This window comes from Macaca fascicularis, chromosome 15 (assembly GCF_037993035.2).
Source record: "Macaca fascicularis isolate 582-1 chromosome 15, T2T-MFA8v1.1".
Lineage (NCBI taxonomy): Eukaryota > Metazoa > Chordata > Mammalia > Primates > Cercopithecidae > Macaca > Macaca fascicularis.
In genome coordinates, this window is record NC_088389.1 from 113,626,965 (window position 1) to 113,644,010 (window position 17,046).

General features: G+C 39.1%; 1 protein-coding gene across 2 annotated transcripts in view; it reads right to left on the minus strand.

The window, feature by feature from the left end:
- The window catches only part of RASEF (RAS and EF-hand domain containing), a 230,272-nt gene that overhangs the window by 31,627 nt on the left and 181,599 nt on the right, over window positions 1-17,046 (minus strand). For both annotated transcript variants that reach the window (XM_005582010.5, XM_074015780.1), the window contains 4 exons: window positions 14,651-14,797; window positions 11,210-11,300; window positions 4,644-4,739; window positions 1,229-1,306 (listed from right to left, as the gene is read on the minus strand). In XM_005582010.5, coding sequence (XP_005582067.3) covers window positions 1,229-1,306; window positions 4,644-4,739; window positions 11,210-11,300; window positions 14,651-14,797 — 412 coding nt within the window. The remainder of the gene's footprint in view (window positions 1-1,228; window positions 1,307-4,643; window positions 4,740-11,209; window positions 11,301-14,650; window positions 14,798-17,046) is intronic.

Sequence of the window (17,046 nt, forward strand, 5' to 3'; positions counted from 1 at the left end):
ATTCAGTGAAAAGCCCAGTGAAAAGAAATTGCAGAATGTATGGGTAGCAAGTTTAAAAAACAGTCCAATAAGAATTGAAATTGTGCCAGGTGTGGTGGCTCACGCCTATAATCCCAGCACTTTGGGAGGCCAAGGTGGGTGATCACGAGGTCAAGAGATCGAGACCATCCTGGCCAACGTGGTGAAACCCTGTCTTTATTAAAATTCAAAAAGTTAGCTGGGCGTGGTGGTGCATGCCTATAGTTCCAGCTACTTGGGAGGCTCAGGCAGGAGAATCACTTGAACACGGGTGATAGAGGTTGCAGTGAGCTGAGATCATGACACTGCAGTCCAGCCTGGCGACAGAGAGAGACTCCACCTCAAAAAAAAAAAAAGAACTGAAATTTTATAGACTCCAAAATTAGTATGTTCAAGCAGAAAAACTAAACAAATTTCATGCATTGGAAAGAATAAGTCTTAAGGAATCAGTGATATCATGAAAATAGTAGAGCTTCTTTTTGCAACAAGAAACCCAAGAAAAACAAATAACTCTACAAGAATGTCATTATCCAAATACAAAGCCAACTAAGATGTGGAAAAATCTGGAACTAGGAATTCATTTGACCACGAAGCTGGGAGCCTTCTAAGTGGAACAGAGATAATGAATGGAGAGAAAGAAATGCAAGCCTCATTCATTTCTTAGCTCTGCAGTGAAAATATTTAGAATCATAATAAAGAAAATGCTCTTTATTTGCTTTCAAATTTGGGAGTTAATCTAGAACCAAAATAAATAAAACTTAGTAAAGATAACAGAAGAGATGTAAATGTTATCCATTTTGTTAGTACTAAAAGTAAAGACGTGGCTGGCGTAAGACGGAAAAGCGACAGAAAAGAAAAAAAAAAACTTGGAGGAAGGGGCAAGGCACTAATATCCTCATCACAAAGCATCACATCCTACAGACCAGAGCTGATGTTGGAAGAATACAGGGTTTACCATGTTTTACAAAACTTAAACACTATGTCTTTACTACTTTGTAAGAAAAATAAGTTAAAGCTTTCACAATAAGTGGCATATTATTGAGGGAAAAGCCTGCATAAATAATATCTTTGATCAAACGTATTTTAAGGACTTTTTCTAACTATAGCATTAATTTCTCTTTAAGCTGGTCTTCCTGGAACACTGAAATAAGAGCATGATGATGTGGTCTAACAGGAAGTGCATTTCTGTAAGCGAAAAGGTAATTCTTACCATTGATAAATCATAAATTTGTTTTTTCAATGCAGCCACATCTTCCTTTTGACTTATGTGTTTTGACTGTTCTTCGAGCTGAAAGACCAAATAAAAGTTGTGTGCTTACAAACTCACTTTGAATTGCTTTAAGTTTAGGACTATCCTTGAATATACATATGAGAATTCTAGAAGTCACCAATTTTCAACATTATGCGACTTTATAAATCTTTAAACTACCTAAAATCCATAAGGATTTGAAATTTTGTTCTAAATAATTTAAACATTTGAAAAAGGGGGTTTGGTTGTGAAATGAACTTTTCTGGAAACAGCTGAAAAGCCCTTTTTGGAAATCATTCAACTATTAAGCAATCCAATTCTTGCTTTTACTCAGTTATGCTACATTGAAATCTGGATCTTTCTATTCTCCTTTGTATTACCTGCATTTAACACTTTCCACTCTGTATTACAATTATTTAGAAATGTCTTACCTTCCCTCCTAGAGAGCAAGATTTTTTAAGAGCAGAATTAGCGTCCGATTCGCCTATATGTTCTCTTCATGGTGAGTTCAAGAAATGCTTATTAAATAACTAAAATCAATAAAATCTGAGTATAACATGAAGCTAGAGACACAAACACACTTGATTATATAAATACCTACATTTAAGCTTTGCTTGAGGATTAACTCACTTCTGCATGAGCTTTGCTTGCTGGTTGACTCATTTCTATTACAATTACATACTCGTTATGATTACCAGACTAAACTGGTTCCACAGCATTTATAACCTGGAGAACAACAACAACAAAATGCCTTTCCTACAAACAGCTTACATCCTCTGGGAATGGTGGGGATCTGCTGGGATTCATTTATGGAATGTTTATGCACTGATCAAAATGGATCCCACATTTCACCAAGTCTAAGTGCTTTGATTCTGGACCTTCTTCACCTTGCCAGATGCTATAAAGGGATAGTGTGTACATAAAAACGTCATGACTGCCACAAGGCTGACTATGACTGAGAAGAGCCATTGATTTAAACACGCATTTTGACTTCAGAGAAGAAAAACCACCTGGAAAAAATGAGTTTCTCAGAATCAAGGACACAGTTAGTGGCTATTGTAACAAATTAGTAAACTATAGCTCTTAACGTACTCTCAAATAAACATCTTGCTGTTTTGCATAACAACCACATCAGGTATGCAGGAAGTCTGGTATAAGTGAGAAAGCACAAACTGTGTAGTAACATGGCTCCATCAGTTATTAGCTGTGTGACTCTGAACAAGTTATTTAACCTCTCTGGAACTCAGTCCTTATCTCTAAAAGCAGGTTATTTATAGCCTCCTCAGAGAAAGTTTGAGAATTTGATTTTTTAAATCATGAAAAGGAGCTTAGTGAACTGCACAGTCAATAAAATATCAGTCATTATGGATAGGAAGGACAGTTTATTATTAATTGCATTTTACAGATCAGAAACTAAAAATCAGAAAGATGATCTGAACTGTCCCAGGTGCTTCAGGGAAAAAATGGGTACAGTTTTGACAAGGATTCAGGTCTCCCAACATATGGCCTTTCTTACTGTTCAGATCACTTGGCCCTCATCATTTGCAGCATCTCTTCTTGTAGACGTTCCCTTAGACTAAAGATTTGGGAAGCCACAAAAATAAGTCAGGGCACTGACTCGGTGAATTTGTGGCTCTAGCATAAACAGAAGACTGGTCTATTCAATTCTGTAATATAAACATAGTATGCATGGCCTAATAACTTTTGAAAATTAGATATAAGCTTCAAATTGATGTTAATTTTCTAAGGAGGCTACTGGGGAGAATTCTTAATCATCCCAGAGGTTTACATTGCAATAGTGTATAAAATACAAAGTATAGCTAATTGTCACTTAATCTCATCACCATTTTCAGAAATGATTTTTTATGGCAGTGACATAATCATGGCTCACACTGCAGCCTTGCTCTCCCAGCTTCAAGTGATCTTCCCACTTCAGCCTGCTGACTCACTGGGACTACAGCCATGTGCTATCACATGCAGTTAATTTTTTTAATTAATTAATTTATTTATTTTTACAGTGGTGGGATCTCAACTATGTCACCCACGCTGGTCTTGACCTCCTGAGCACAAGCAATTCTCCTGCCTCAGCCTTCCAAAGTGTTAGGATTACAGACATGAGCCACCATGCCCAGCAAGGATGATCCTTCTTTAATTATCCATTTTCATTTTAGCTAACACATTCCCATTAGTTATGGGAAAAACGAAAAACAGATCCAAGAAGTGTGTCTAGTACAGTGCTGGAGCCAGCCTGTATCGGCAGGTGAGAGTCTGCTTTAAGCATCTCTTCTCAACCTTAAATTCAGTGATATCAACTTGGTAGCATGAAATTAGTAATGACAGGAGTATTTATACCATGGAAATTGACAAATGATACGCATCCCTCCCCTCCCCTCCACTCCCTACAGAGCCACCTGGTAAACAACTGCCAGATATGACTGAGCCAAACAGAACCTGCTCATTAGAAACCAAATAGAGGAAAAGCCAAAAACTAACTACATTAAAAAAAAAAAAAAAAACAAAACACTAATCACATCTTTGCTCACACTTCAACAAGTTCTGCTCTTCTTCAAAAACAGGTGACTCTTGGTGATCAGGGTACCCTAGATCTGAAATTTTCTACTTAGAAGAGCAATATTCATTTCATTTAATAAATATTCCCTAAATACTTACCATGCACTTTGCAATAAGCTAGGGATAGGGACACAGGGATATTTGACATGACCAAGAAAAACAGTCATGAGGCATGCAGCCCACTAGACACGAAGGACTTGAGTACTAAGCTGGTGAAGACCAAGGAAAGCAAACTGAAGTTTTATGGACAACGGTTGAAGGGATCAGAAAATATTTATCAGATCTATGAAAAAGACAGGTGGCCCCTGGAAAATAAAGAGGAACTCAAGGGGCTCTTAAAAGAAGGTCTTTCAGGCCGGGCGCAGTAATCCTAACACTTTGGGAGGCCAAGGTAGTCGGACCACCTGAGGTCAGGAGTTCGAGACCAGCCTGGCCAACATGGTGAAACCCTGCCTCTACTAAAAATACAAAAATTAGCCAGGTGTGGTGGCATGTGCCTGTAATCCCAGCTACTCAGGAGGCTGAGACAGGAAAATTGTTTGAACCCAGGAGGCAGAGGTTGCAGTGAGCCAAGATCTTGCCACTGCACTCCAGCCTGGTTGACAGAGCAAGACTCAGTCTCAAAAAAAAAAAAAAAAAAGGAAAAAAAAAGAAAAGAAAAGAAGGTCTTTCCAAAGAATTCCTTGATTCTGAAATCTGATCTATGTGCCACTTCAATAGGATTCCAAATGTTTTTGGTTGTTAATGACTTAGATACACTGAGATGCTGAGGCTGTTCCTAAAAGTCCAGCTGCCACATGCCTACCTTTCTTAGCTTTTTAATGGTCACCTGCAGATCTCCTACTTCAGTTTCATACTGACGTCTGAGGTCACTGAGGGCTTCCTCAGCTTTGCGTTTTTCCTAAAGGAAAAAAAAATATATTGTGTTCATTTAAATAGGTTCACCCTCTTAAACAACCTTCAAAACCCCACAGGTGAGAAACATTTTGTGTCAAATTAAGGCTGACTTCAGTTTTCCTACACAGGGAGGGTGAGAAGGGATATCAGAAGGAAATCAACTGACTTCAGAAGTACCGCAATTTTGGAATGGAGGCCTACAAAACTTACAGAAGAGCAGAATCCCACAACGTACATACACACCTCACCCAGGAGTGACACCTCTAAGACTATTACTCACATTGTGATAGAGGCCGTAACACGCCAATCAATTAATTAATTATTGCTATAATTAGTTAAAAGATATGGCACAGTGAAGGGCTGCTATGCTTACTGGAATCCTATCATGTCATCAGGACTCAAGAAGGCATCCTGGGTGCATCCTTTTCCCTAGAGATGATCCCTTATCTAAACCCCAATCACATCACTGCAAATAGATACACAAAGTGCTTCCCTGTGGGCTGGTACTTTTCAGGGGTGTCCTTCTCTTCTGGAGCAGAGAATGGCAATAAGGCACCCCAGGAGGTCAGGGGATTGCCATTCAGAAGTTCTCATGGGCTGAAACATCTCTAAATTTCCTTTTCTCTTAATAAATTATATAATTTTATATCTTACATTCAGTATTCAAATAGTTTTATGTTGATAGCCAGTAAAATTCAGTGTACAAATATTCACTTATCACCAACCAATGGTTCTAAGGGACTGGGGACATGGGGACAGAGAGGGGGACAATAAAACTGATGTTCTCATGCATTCTAGTGGAGGAGACAGAAAGACAATTTCAGGAAATGATACAAAAAAAAAAAAGAAAGAAAGAAAACACAGGGAGATGTGGCAGGAAGTCAGTCTGCTAGAGGGTAAGGTAGGGCCTCTCTGACGAAGGCTCTGAAATACCTGCCAGAGGTAGTGTGTCTCACTGCCCACTCATTGGCTGTGGAGCCTGGGCAAGTTGCTAAACTTACCCATGCCTCCATTTTCTTTTTAACTATTGTAAGGATTAAATTAAATAATCCAAGTTAAATAATCTATATAAATTAAATAATCCATGTAAATTAAATAATCCATGTGGAATGCTTAGCAGAAGAGCAATATCTTCCCTTAAGGTAACTTTTTTTAAAAGCTGACTTCATCCAGCTTTACAGGTGAGACAACAAGTATTGCCTGCCTCACATGTGGATGAAGACACAGAGGTCTCACAATGAGGTACTAACGAGGCAGCCTTCCTGGCATCAAAATGGACTTGACTGCAAGTCTCTTCATTAGATCCACAGCCACAAACCCAAACATAAACATTTTACGGTTTAGAAATACTTTATCTAGGCTGGGCGTGGTGACTCACACCTGCAATCCCAGCATTTTGGGAGGCTGAGGCGGGCAGATCATGAGGTCAGAAGATCTAGACCATCCTGGCTTACATGGTGAAACCCCGTCTCTACTAAAAAAAATACACAAAAATTAGCCGGGCGTGGTGGCGGGTGCCTGTAGTCCCAGCTACTGGAGAGGCTGAGGCAGGAGAAAGGCGTGAACCCGGGAGGTGGAGCTTGCAGTGAACCGAGATCACACCACTGCACTCCAGCCTGGGCGACAGAGCGAGACTCCATCTCAAAAAAAAAAAAGAAAAGAAAGATTTTATCAAGAGCTCAATAAAGGAAATGATCACTAGCCTATTTCATTCCAAACCTGCGACAGGTAGATGCTGAGAAATCAGATAAGGGATTGTTACAGTAATGCAGGTGAGGCATGGTAGTGGTTCAGGTCAACTCTTGACAAACTTCCAGTAAACTGGAATGGAGGGAACACGTCCCAACTCATTCTATGAGACCAGAATTTGCCTGATGCCAAAATCAGACAAAGGCATTAAAAATACAAACCAATATCTCTTCTGCATATGAATGCAAAAATATTAAGTAAAATTTAGCAAACTGAATTCAACAATCTATAGAAAAGATAGTACATCACTACTAATTATGGCCTATCTCAAGTGCAAGTTTGTTTTAATATTCAAAAATCAATCAATGTAATTCGCCACATTAACATTCTAAAAAAGAAAAAACATGATTGTAAGACAGAAAAAGTATTTGAGAAAATTCAACATCCATTCCTGATTAAAACAACAGCAACAATAATACTCAGCAAACTAGGAACAGAAGGGATTCTACTCCACTTATAAAGGCATCCATGAACACTACACTACTAACATCACATTCAATGTTCTCATCTCCTTTATTCTTCTAACCAGTGCAATAAGGCAAGAAAAATAAAAAGCTTCATCCAAATTCGAAAGACAAAACTGTTATTATTAATGTATTTCATAATCATCATCCTAGAAAATCTGACAAAATCTACCAACAAAAAGGCACTGTGTACAAACAATGTAAGCAATGCTACAGAATACAAGACAAATACTCAAACCTCAAATGTATTTCTATACATTCACAATGAACAATCGGAAATTGAAATTTTAAAAATACTATTTACAGGATCATCAAAATATGACATACTGAGTAAATCTAAGATGTACAAGATCTGTACAGTGAATAACACAAAACATTGCTAAAAGAAGACATAGATAAATCATATTTTCAATATTGTTAAGATGTCAATTCTACCCAAATTGATCTATAGATACAATGAAGTTCAGTCAAACTCCCTGCAGACTTTGAGTTTTTGTTTGCTTTTTTTTAAAAAAAGAAATTGAAAGGCTGATTCTATGGAAATTAAAGCAACTAAAATAGCCAAAACAACTTTTCAAAAAAAGCACAAAGTTGAAGAACTAATACTAGTTGATTTCAAGACTTATTATAAACCAATAGGTATCAAGACATACTATAAACCAATAGGTATCAAGACAATGTAATATTAGCATAACAATAGACAAAGTAATCAATGGAACAGAACACCGAACCCAGAAATAAACCTACATCCATAGAATAAACTATTTTGGATAAAGTGCAGAAGCAATTCAGTGGAAAATGGTTACTCTTGTTTAATAAAGGTGTGGGAACAATTGGATATCTACATGCAAAAAACAAGTATGAACATTGATCCATATCTTGACACCAAATACAAAATAGATCCTAAATGTAACCTAAAACAATAAAGCTTATAGAACAAAACATAGGGGAAAATCTTTGTGAACTTGGGTTAAAGATTTTTAAAGACCACAAGAAAAGTATGATCCATGAAAAAAATTGGTAAATTACAATTAATCAAAATTAAAACTTTATACTCTTTAAAAGATACTGTTAGGAGAATGAAAAGACAGGTCACAGTGTGGGTGAAAATATTTATAGATCAGGTATCTGATAGAAGACTTGCATTCAGAATATAAAAGAACTCTCAAAACATAGTATTTAAAAAAAAAAACTATATTTTTAATGAGCCAAAGATTTTTAACAAGACACTTCAGCAAAAAAAAAAAAAAAAAAAAAAAATTATACACATGGCAAATGAACCCAACAAAAGATTCTCCACACAACTATTCATTAGAGAGATGCAAGTTAAAACCACAATGAGATTCCTCTACACACCAATTAGAATGCTGAAAGAATGGGACTCTCATATACTGCTGATTGAAACACAACTGTACAACCACTCTGGAAATCAGGTTGGCGGTGTCTTACAAAAATACACAGTCATCTACACAGATGATCAACCCATTCCACTCCAGGAATTTACTCAAGAGGAACAAAAGTCTATGCCTCTATAAAGACTTGCACATGTATATTCATAGCAGCTTAATTTGCAATAGCCAAAACCTGGAAATAACTCAAAGGTCCTTCAACAGATGAATGGCTAAACACTGTGGTACCCCTACATGATGGAATACTACTCGGCAATGAAAAAGAACAAACTATTGATTACATGGATACGTCTCAAAATAATTATGTTGAGTGGAAGAAGCCAGACAAGAAATAGTATATACTTCATGATTCCATTTCTATACAGTTCTGAAAACTTCAAACTAATCTACAGTGACAGAAAATAGAACAATGATTATCTGGCAAAAAGGGGCAAAGAAAGGAGGAAGAAAGGCTTGTTATGCCTTCAAGGGGCATGAAGAAACTTCTAGGGTGGATAGCTATGCCTATGATCTTGCCTGTGGGAATGGTTTCACGGTGCGTACATATGTCCAAACTTCACATATACTGTACTTCACATGCAGTTTGTTGCATGCCAATTATACCTTCATAAAGCTGTTACAGTTAAAAAAAAAAAAAAAAAAAAAAAAAACTGAAGCAAGGCAATATATGCTATATATGCCATAGGAGTCCAGGTCAGGAAAAGGTGAATGCGGCTAGAGGAGCAGGGGAGGGCATCAAGAAGAAAGTGAGGGTTCCTCTGAGCTTTGCAGAATTTGGGAAGGAGGAAAGGATTGAGGAGATAATCATCAAGGCAAAGAAAACAGCTGGAGACAAAGCAGAGTCAGGCACAGCAAGGCCACTGGGCCAGAGCTGGGGGTGAAGAATCCTGGAGAGCTGAGGGGAGCCGTGTGGAATGGAAGGAAATGAGGGAAAATCTTGGACTGGCCTGGGCATGTTATTCCAGAGAAGCTATCTTTAGAAAGGTGTGAGGTGGACACTGGGATGGACAGGCAAACAGTTTCCTCACAGTGCCAAAGCTGCTCAGCTGGCAGTGAGGTCCTGGACTGGCGTGCTGAGGTGTGGAGACCACGTGTATATGGTGACTTACAGGCCACATGTGTCATTGCTGTGGAATAGAGAAATGATGCCACAGATGCATGGGTTTGCCACCTCCGGGCTGAAGCCAAGGAAACTAAAGATGTTGTAATTAACAAAACATGAAGTTCTAAAAGGTGGGGGCCATGGTAATATCCTCATTACCAGCAACAAATTTGGGAGGCATTTATCTAGAAGAAGCAGTAACATATGACGACAGAATAACACATGTGCTTGATATGTGTTTGATGAATGAATGAGTGCACAGATGAAACACAGCAGATGGAGAGAGAAAAAAGGTAGAAAAATGATTTTACTCTTTCCTTTTTACCAAAAGGAAAGTGCTAGCAGAAGGGGTGATCCATTGCTCTGAAGCTGGACCATGAATCTTGAACCATTTATCTGGTTGAATATGATGTCCAGCTTCTTATTAAACTTTGTATAAGGAGACAAAGACACCCCAGGGTATATATGCAGTAAAGCCATTTAAGGTGAAGAATCTAAAAGGAATCAAGAATACACAGAGCCACAGGAAAGAGCAGGACAGTAACAACCAGGGTGCAGCCACCACATTGCAGGTACTGTGGCGGGCACTTCATATAGATCATCATGTTTAACTCCCGTGAAGGCAGGTAGGTTGCATTATCCCATTTTAGAGATGGAATAACAAAGGCTCAGAGGTTGGGTTATTTTCCCAATGTCACCTGGATAAGATCAGGGCCAGGATGCAAACTGAGGTCTCCCAGATGCCAACGTTCAGGCCACTTGCACATTATTTTGCTGCCATTCAGTGTTAACAGGGTGAATGAATAAATAAAAGTGACATTTTTAACCGAGCATTGTCTATTTTCTGTTTTCAATAAACATTAATCACCCAAAAATATAAGAAAAAAATTCTTTCTTCAATGGAAATCACTGAAGGTAACGTATCACTTTTAACTTTAAATGGTTCCTGTAATGCTGAATAATGGCATACAGTCAGCCCTTCATATCCACGGGTTCTGCATCTGCAAATTCAACCACTAAAGATTGAAAATATTTTAAGCAGTAAAAGTGATGCAGATAAAAATACGGTATAACAGCTCTTTACAAAGCATTTACATTGTGTTAAATACTAGGTATTATAAGTAATCCAGAGATGATTTAAAGTATACTGGAGGATATGCGTAGGTTGTATGTAAATATACATTATTTGTCTAAAAACTTGAGCATGCAGATTTTGGTATGCAGGGTTGCGGGGGAGTCCTGGAACTAATCTCTTTGGGTACCAAGTGATGACTGTATTCCATTATGAAACACCAAAGTTTGAAGACAGAATTTTAATTTCACTCTAATCTAGATTTAAAGTGGGCAGCGGGTGTGGGCAGTGACACAGGTATGGAAAGTCAAGTCACCTTCTCTATGAAGGCTGCCTCTGCCTTCTCCCAAGGCTTTGTCTCTGATGTTACCCCTTCAAAGAGGCCTCTAACCCCCAACCTAAGCTGCCTCCTCTTCCAGTCACTATTGCACGTTATTTCTTTACTGTACTTGTCACTATCTGAACTTATTTGCTTTACTTTTTTATTTGATTATTATTTCTATTTCTTCTTACCCCATCCCCAAAAAACACCACCAGTAAAAATTCCTTTGCTGGGAGGATCTGCGGGAAGCTGGACTTGCTGTACCCATGCATGATACCCAGAAGAGTGTCTAGGCCCTCTCCACAGAAAGCACCTCATAAAGATCTGCTGAATGAATGGCCAACCCAGAAACTCACGTCTTTCCGTGTCTGATGTTCTGCAGCCTGAATCCTCTGATCCATTTCCTCTTCCAACTCACTCAGCTGCATAGCTGCCTTGTCCTGGGCTCTGAAATTCAAAAGGATGCACACCTTGTCATTACACTCTTGAACTTGAAACATGAAGAGAAACTTCAGACTCATCTATGTGAAGCCCTATATATTACAGATGAAGAGAAACACACCATTCAAAATGATATTCCCCATTCCATCTACATAACAAAATGAGATTGGCAATTTGACCATTTTGGTGTAAAATCATTTTAAAACTAGATACGGTCATGCATTCCTTAACAACTAGCTTACATTCTGAGAAATGTGTCTTTTGGAGATTTTTGTCATTGTGCAAGCATCGCAGAGTATTCACACCAACCTAGCTGGTAGAGCCTACTTCACACCTAGGCTATACGGTATAGCATATTGCTCCTAGGCTGCAAACCTGAACAGCATGGACTGTACTGAATACTGCAAGTAACTGGAACACAATGGCCAGTATTTGTGTACCTAAACACAGAATAGATACAGTAAAAATATAGGATTATATTCTTATGGGACCACTGTCATTTATGTGATCAAAACATCGTGATGTGGTACCTGACTATATCAAATAAATGAATACATTGGATAAAATGATATTAAACTAGATTGTGGCAAAGAATAAAGATATCAAAAGTGCTGGGAGGCTCTCAATAAATTCTGAATCTTTTTTTTTTTTTCCTGTCATGACTGAGTTACAATCCTGGATTAAAAAAAGAACTCCGTGGCAAAGTGATGGTTAGATATAATTTTGAAATTTCACTATAAAAAACTCACAATGTTATATGTTAAAGTGAGAAGGGAAAAAAAGATCTCAATCATTATTTCTTATTTGTCCCCTAAAGTTCTAGAATGTATATAAGGTTACCTTTTAGAAAAATTTTGTTTCTGTTACGAGTGCGATTATAAATCACATCTCTATGGAGGCAAAGCACATTGATTTGCATCTAAACCATGAGCTTTAGAGGTGATTCATTTGGACAAATGACATGCTATTAATAAATGATAGGGCTTAAATAGAAGATTTTTGTCTTCTAGTTTGATGGGTCTCTGCTATAGCAACTTACCTGCTTTTGACTTATTTACTCCCTCACAACACAATTTATTCATGCATTGGTTCAGCTTCCACATAAAACTCCAAGGAAATATTATGGGAGGAAAAAGACCCCAAAGTAAAGTTTTCAGTAACATTATTATTTTCTGTTCCTATTTACTTTTTCCTCAGCTTATAGCCTGTCTAAGGTTATGTTAACCAAACTTGGGAAATCAGTTCATTTCTGCTTATAAATACCTGCTATTTGAGGTCCAGAAATTATGTATCTCCATAGCAATGCCTGGTGGTTTTTTTGGTCAACTCTGGGACTGTAAATGGCTAAGGCACATATCCTTTCTCCCTTTGCTATGATCATTTCCCACCTACTTCTTCTAGCTATCCCATCCCACACATCTGGGACTGCTCCGTAATGGACTCTCTCTGCCCTTTTCACTTCTGAGCAACGTGTTTCTTCTTTTGCAAATCAGGGTGATGCATAATGACAGAGTGCTTGCCCCAGCAATTTCTAATTTCTAGTGAAATGTCTGCCCACTGTGACCTTAGTCCAGGGTTCCCACCAGGACACTGGGAACCCATTCTTCGGGTGCAGTGCAGAGCAAAATGGCCAAAACCCTCCCCCAATCCAAAATAGAGGTGAGGATGGATGGCTAAGAATGTAAGGAATGGTTTACAAGTAGCCATTTAAATACTTCCTGACGTCTCTGATAGCTAAGAAAGGAGCCTTCAGGAGACTTAGGCTCTGCATAGAGCCTGGCTCTGGATGGCCCCAGCAGCACAGAAGGGAGTGGATGGGGAAACCAATATAGCTCTAATTAATGTGATGTACTCACTCCACCGTGAAAAAGCAGCCTAGCTGGTAATGAGAACATCAAGCACGCCAGTCTGTTTTTTTCCCTCATAGGTGTACATGGTATTATATTCAGACGGGGGCATGTGTATGTGTGTATACCCACATACCTTTGTGTGGGTCTGTATATGTGTACCTATGTGTATACCTGTGAGTTTGTCTGTTTTAATACTTATTGGGTGCTCTGAAGAATCAATGTGTGTGTCTGCCTGTCACATGTCAAAAGAGGCCAACTCTGGGACTCTGATCCACACTCCAGCATGCTCTACAGAATTTGGAGTTCTGAGGACCACGCTTTATCCTACCGGAAGCCCCTAGAAGGCTAATTTGAGAGAAAAACGGTCAGTCAGGTACTAAAAATGTTCATAAGAAGTCCCTTGTGAATAGATTAACTTTTGCTTGATTCTAGGACTATAAGAAAGGTCCTATTTTGTATCAAGAATTTAAAATATTTTCTTTCCTACATTATAATGTCCTTTAGTTACTCCGAAGGTTCAGCTAGATAGTTTCAGCATCATGTGGATGGGAGGGATAAAGAGACAGCAGAATTGAAGACAAGTCACCCGCCCCTATGCAGACATGGCAGCCTCCTATTAAAAGGGCTGCGTTTATAAGCTACAGGCAGAAACCAGCAGGGTGCACAGCATCTTGGGAGCTGCAGGTGGAGCACATGGCAGCAAGGAGCATCTGTGGGGCACAACACACCAGAACTGTGACAAGCACAATGCCCTCTTTTTCCCAATATATGCTAAAGGAATGCAGTTTTTCCAGGGGGCAAAGAGGCTGATGTTTGGACTGCAACACATATAAATTCTTTTTTTGCATGATATAGCTGTTAACACCAATCAGATATCCTATGTAAGCTAGCTATGGCTTATATGAACTGTATTAGAGTAAGAGTTTAATAGTTCTTTGGCTTTCAGTTCAGAGGGGGAGGGTCAAGTGAGGAGGGCTAGAGAGTAGAGAGAGCCAAAGCAGTACTGCTGAGCACCCATGTGGTGGGCAGTGTGAGGGGCTCACCCATGACATCATCCACTAAGTCTTAACACCCAGAGGACGTGAAGATATTCATCCTCATTTTACAGATGCAGGAATTGAACTCAGGGAGATTAAGTAACCTGCTCGCAAAGTCTCATACATGTAGGTAACAAGGCCAGGCTTCAAATAGTGTTCCACCTACTTCTCTAGATAAAGTTTCTCCTGTGTGTTTTAAGCAGCAAGATGTAAGATACATCTCTTAATTGTTCTGTATCAAGTCATTGATCCTGAAGAGTTTATATAATAGGATCATGATGACCTACTGATTGATTGGTAGCTGACCTACTTCTCCAGTGTTGGCTTAATTTTGAAAGCTCTAGACTCCTGAAGCTCAGTAAGTCCACCAATATCATAGCGTGACAATGCAGTTCAGTCCATTTGCCGCCCAGGTCAGAGAGCAAGTTAAAGCACCCACAGGCCACTTATAAAGGAAGGACTTCAATACCTCTTCACCGCAATGGCCAAATTTTCCATTTCTGTGCTTTGAAGTCTGATCTCACGGATGAAGTTCTTTATAACATGTTCATATGGTTGAATTAATCTCGGTTCCACAAGGTTGATGTTTTGGTACAAGGTACTAACTTGCTCTTCTCTGCCAAATAAAGAAAAATTAAACAAATTATAAAATGTTAAAGGCAACTCTGCAGGGGACTTTTAAGAAAGAGAAACATAAATGAAGAACTAAGGAAAGAAAAACCAGCAATCATACAATGATCGGAAGGAAGGGAAGACAGCAGTCAGGAGATATGGTTGGATTTTTTCCACAACAGGAGATGGGGACCTGTGAGGACAGTGAAAATGTACAGCAAGTGACTAATAAGGAAGGATTTTGTTGTTGTTCCTGCTGTGTTTTTTTTTTCTAAATTTTAATAGAAAGATAAATCAATTTATAGAACAATTAGGTAACATTAAATCAGTTACTTAATTCCATGTTTCACCCACCCCTAATAAGACATGTTTCAGCCTTTATGGTCATAACAGTGGGTGTATTAGTCCATTTTCACACTGCTATAAAGAAATACCCAAGACTGGGTAATTTATACATAAAAGAGGTTTTAACTGACCCACAGTTCCACATGACTGGGAGGCCTCAGGAAACTTACAATCATGGCGAAAGGGGAAGCAAGGATCTTCTTCACATGGTAACAGGAGAGAGAAGAGTGAGGAGTGAAGGAGGAAGAGCTCCTCCTTAAACCATCAGATCTCCTGAGACCTCTTTCACTATCGTGAGAACAGCATGGGGGAAACCGCCCACATGATCCAAGCACCTCCCAACAGCTCTGTCCCTAGATGCATGGGGATTAAGGGGATTACCATTCAAGATGAGATGTGAGTGTGGACACAGTCAAACCACAGCAATGAATATAACTATTATGTTATGGTCAGCTAAAAATTACTTCATATAAATTCACATTTTTATATACATTTGCATTGATGTCAGTCACAATTCTCCTGACACCAAATGTGTGAATTTTTTCCTCATACCAACCAATTCTCCAACATTTCAGATACCAACTGAGTGTCCAACAATCCAATTTCATTCTGATACCACCCAGAGTTAGCAATGACCCCACAGGTTATGGGATCAGTTCCACAAGACTGCTCCCCACTTAGATGCCAGTCACAAGTTCCAGGTTGCCACCAACACTTCTGACCAATCACCTATAAATCAGGGGTTTCTGTGACCCCCCTCTTTAGGTTCTGTACTTTGCTTAAATGGCTCACAGAACTCAGGAAAACACTTGACTTAAGTTTACCAGTTTATCATAAATAATATAACTCAGGATGGCCAAACGGAAGAGATGCTTTGGGCAAGGTATGGGAGCAGAGTGTGGGTGCACAGAACTTCCATGCCTCCTCTGGGAACAGCACCCTCCCAGCACCTCGGTATGTTCACCAACCCAGCAACAATCCAAACACTATTGTTTTGGGGGCTTTATGGTGATTCTACCGCACAGATGTGAGAGATTACATCACTGGCCACTGGTGATTACCTCAATTTTCAGCTTCTCTCTCCTCCCTAGAGGTCAGGGATGGGGCTGAAAGTTCCAACCTTCTAATCATGTCAGTCTTTCTTAGTCTTAATCATGTCCAATCCCCTCTTGAAGGTCTAGGGGCTCCCAGCTACCAGCCTTCTCACTACCATACAAAAGACACTCAACGCTCTGGAGATTCCAAGGGTTTTAGGAGCTGTATTCCAGGAAGCTGGGACAAAGCCCAACTACATATTTCTTATTGTATCGCACTCTTTATTTGTGACAGTCCTCATAGTTACTATTTAAAACCTTTTAATAAAAGACAAACATTTTTAGAGGTATTTCAAAAGAAAAATTAACCAGATTCAGTAGCTGATCTGATGGAGGATAAAGGCGCTCGTTGGTGAGGCTGGTGGTGTCCTTGACTCACAGTTTAAGAGCTCATTCACTAAGAGTGATCTAGCATGATCTATGAATAATATGCCCTTTGTGTCTAGTTAATGAAGCCTGTGTAACTCATCTGCTATGGATGGATACTATAGCCATGTGTAGACTTAATAAGCACACTATTCCCCAGCATATCCAAGCTTCTCCGGATTGATGGGCTGCATACTGGCCTCCTTGACAACTTATATCAGAGACTCTGCAATCTGGCCGCCTTCTTCTGATCCTAGTGGATCCCTGCTTGCTAGTATTTAACACAGGTTGTGACTGGGTTGTGACAGTAGCAGCACTTTTTTAAAGCAAAGAACATTTATACCAGTTGAAACAAGAAATACCAAAAATTTAGAGAAGAGTCAATTCTTTAGGCATGAGATGATAACTTACCATAAAACCAGCATCAAATAATTCCATTGATTCTCAT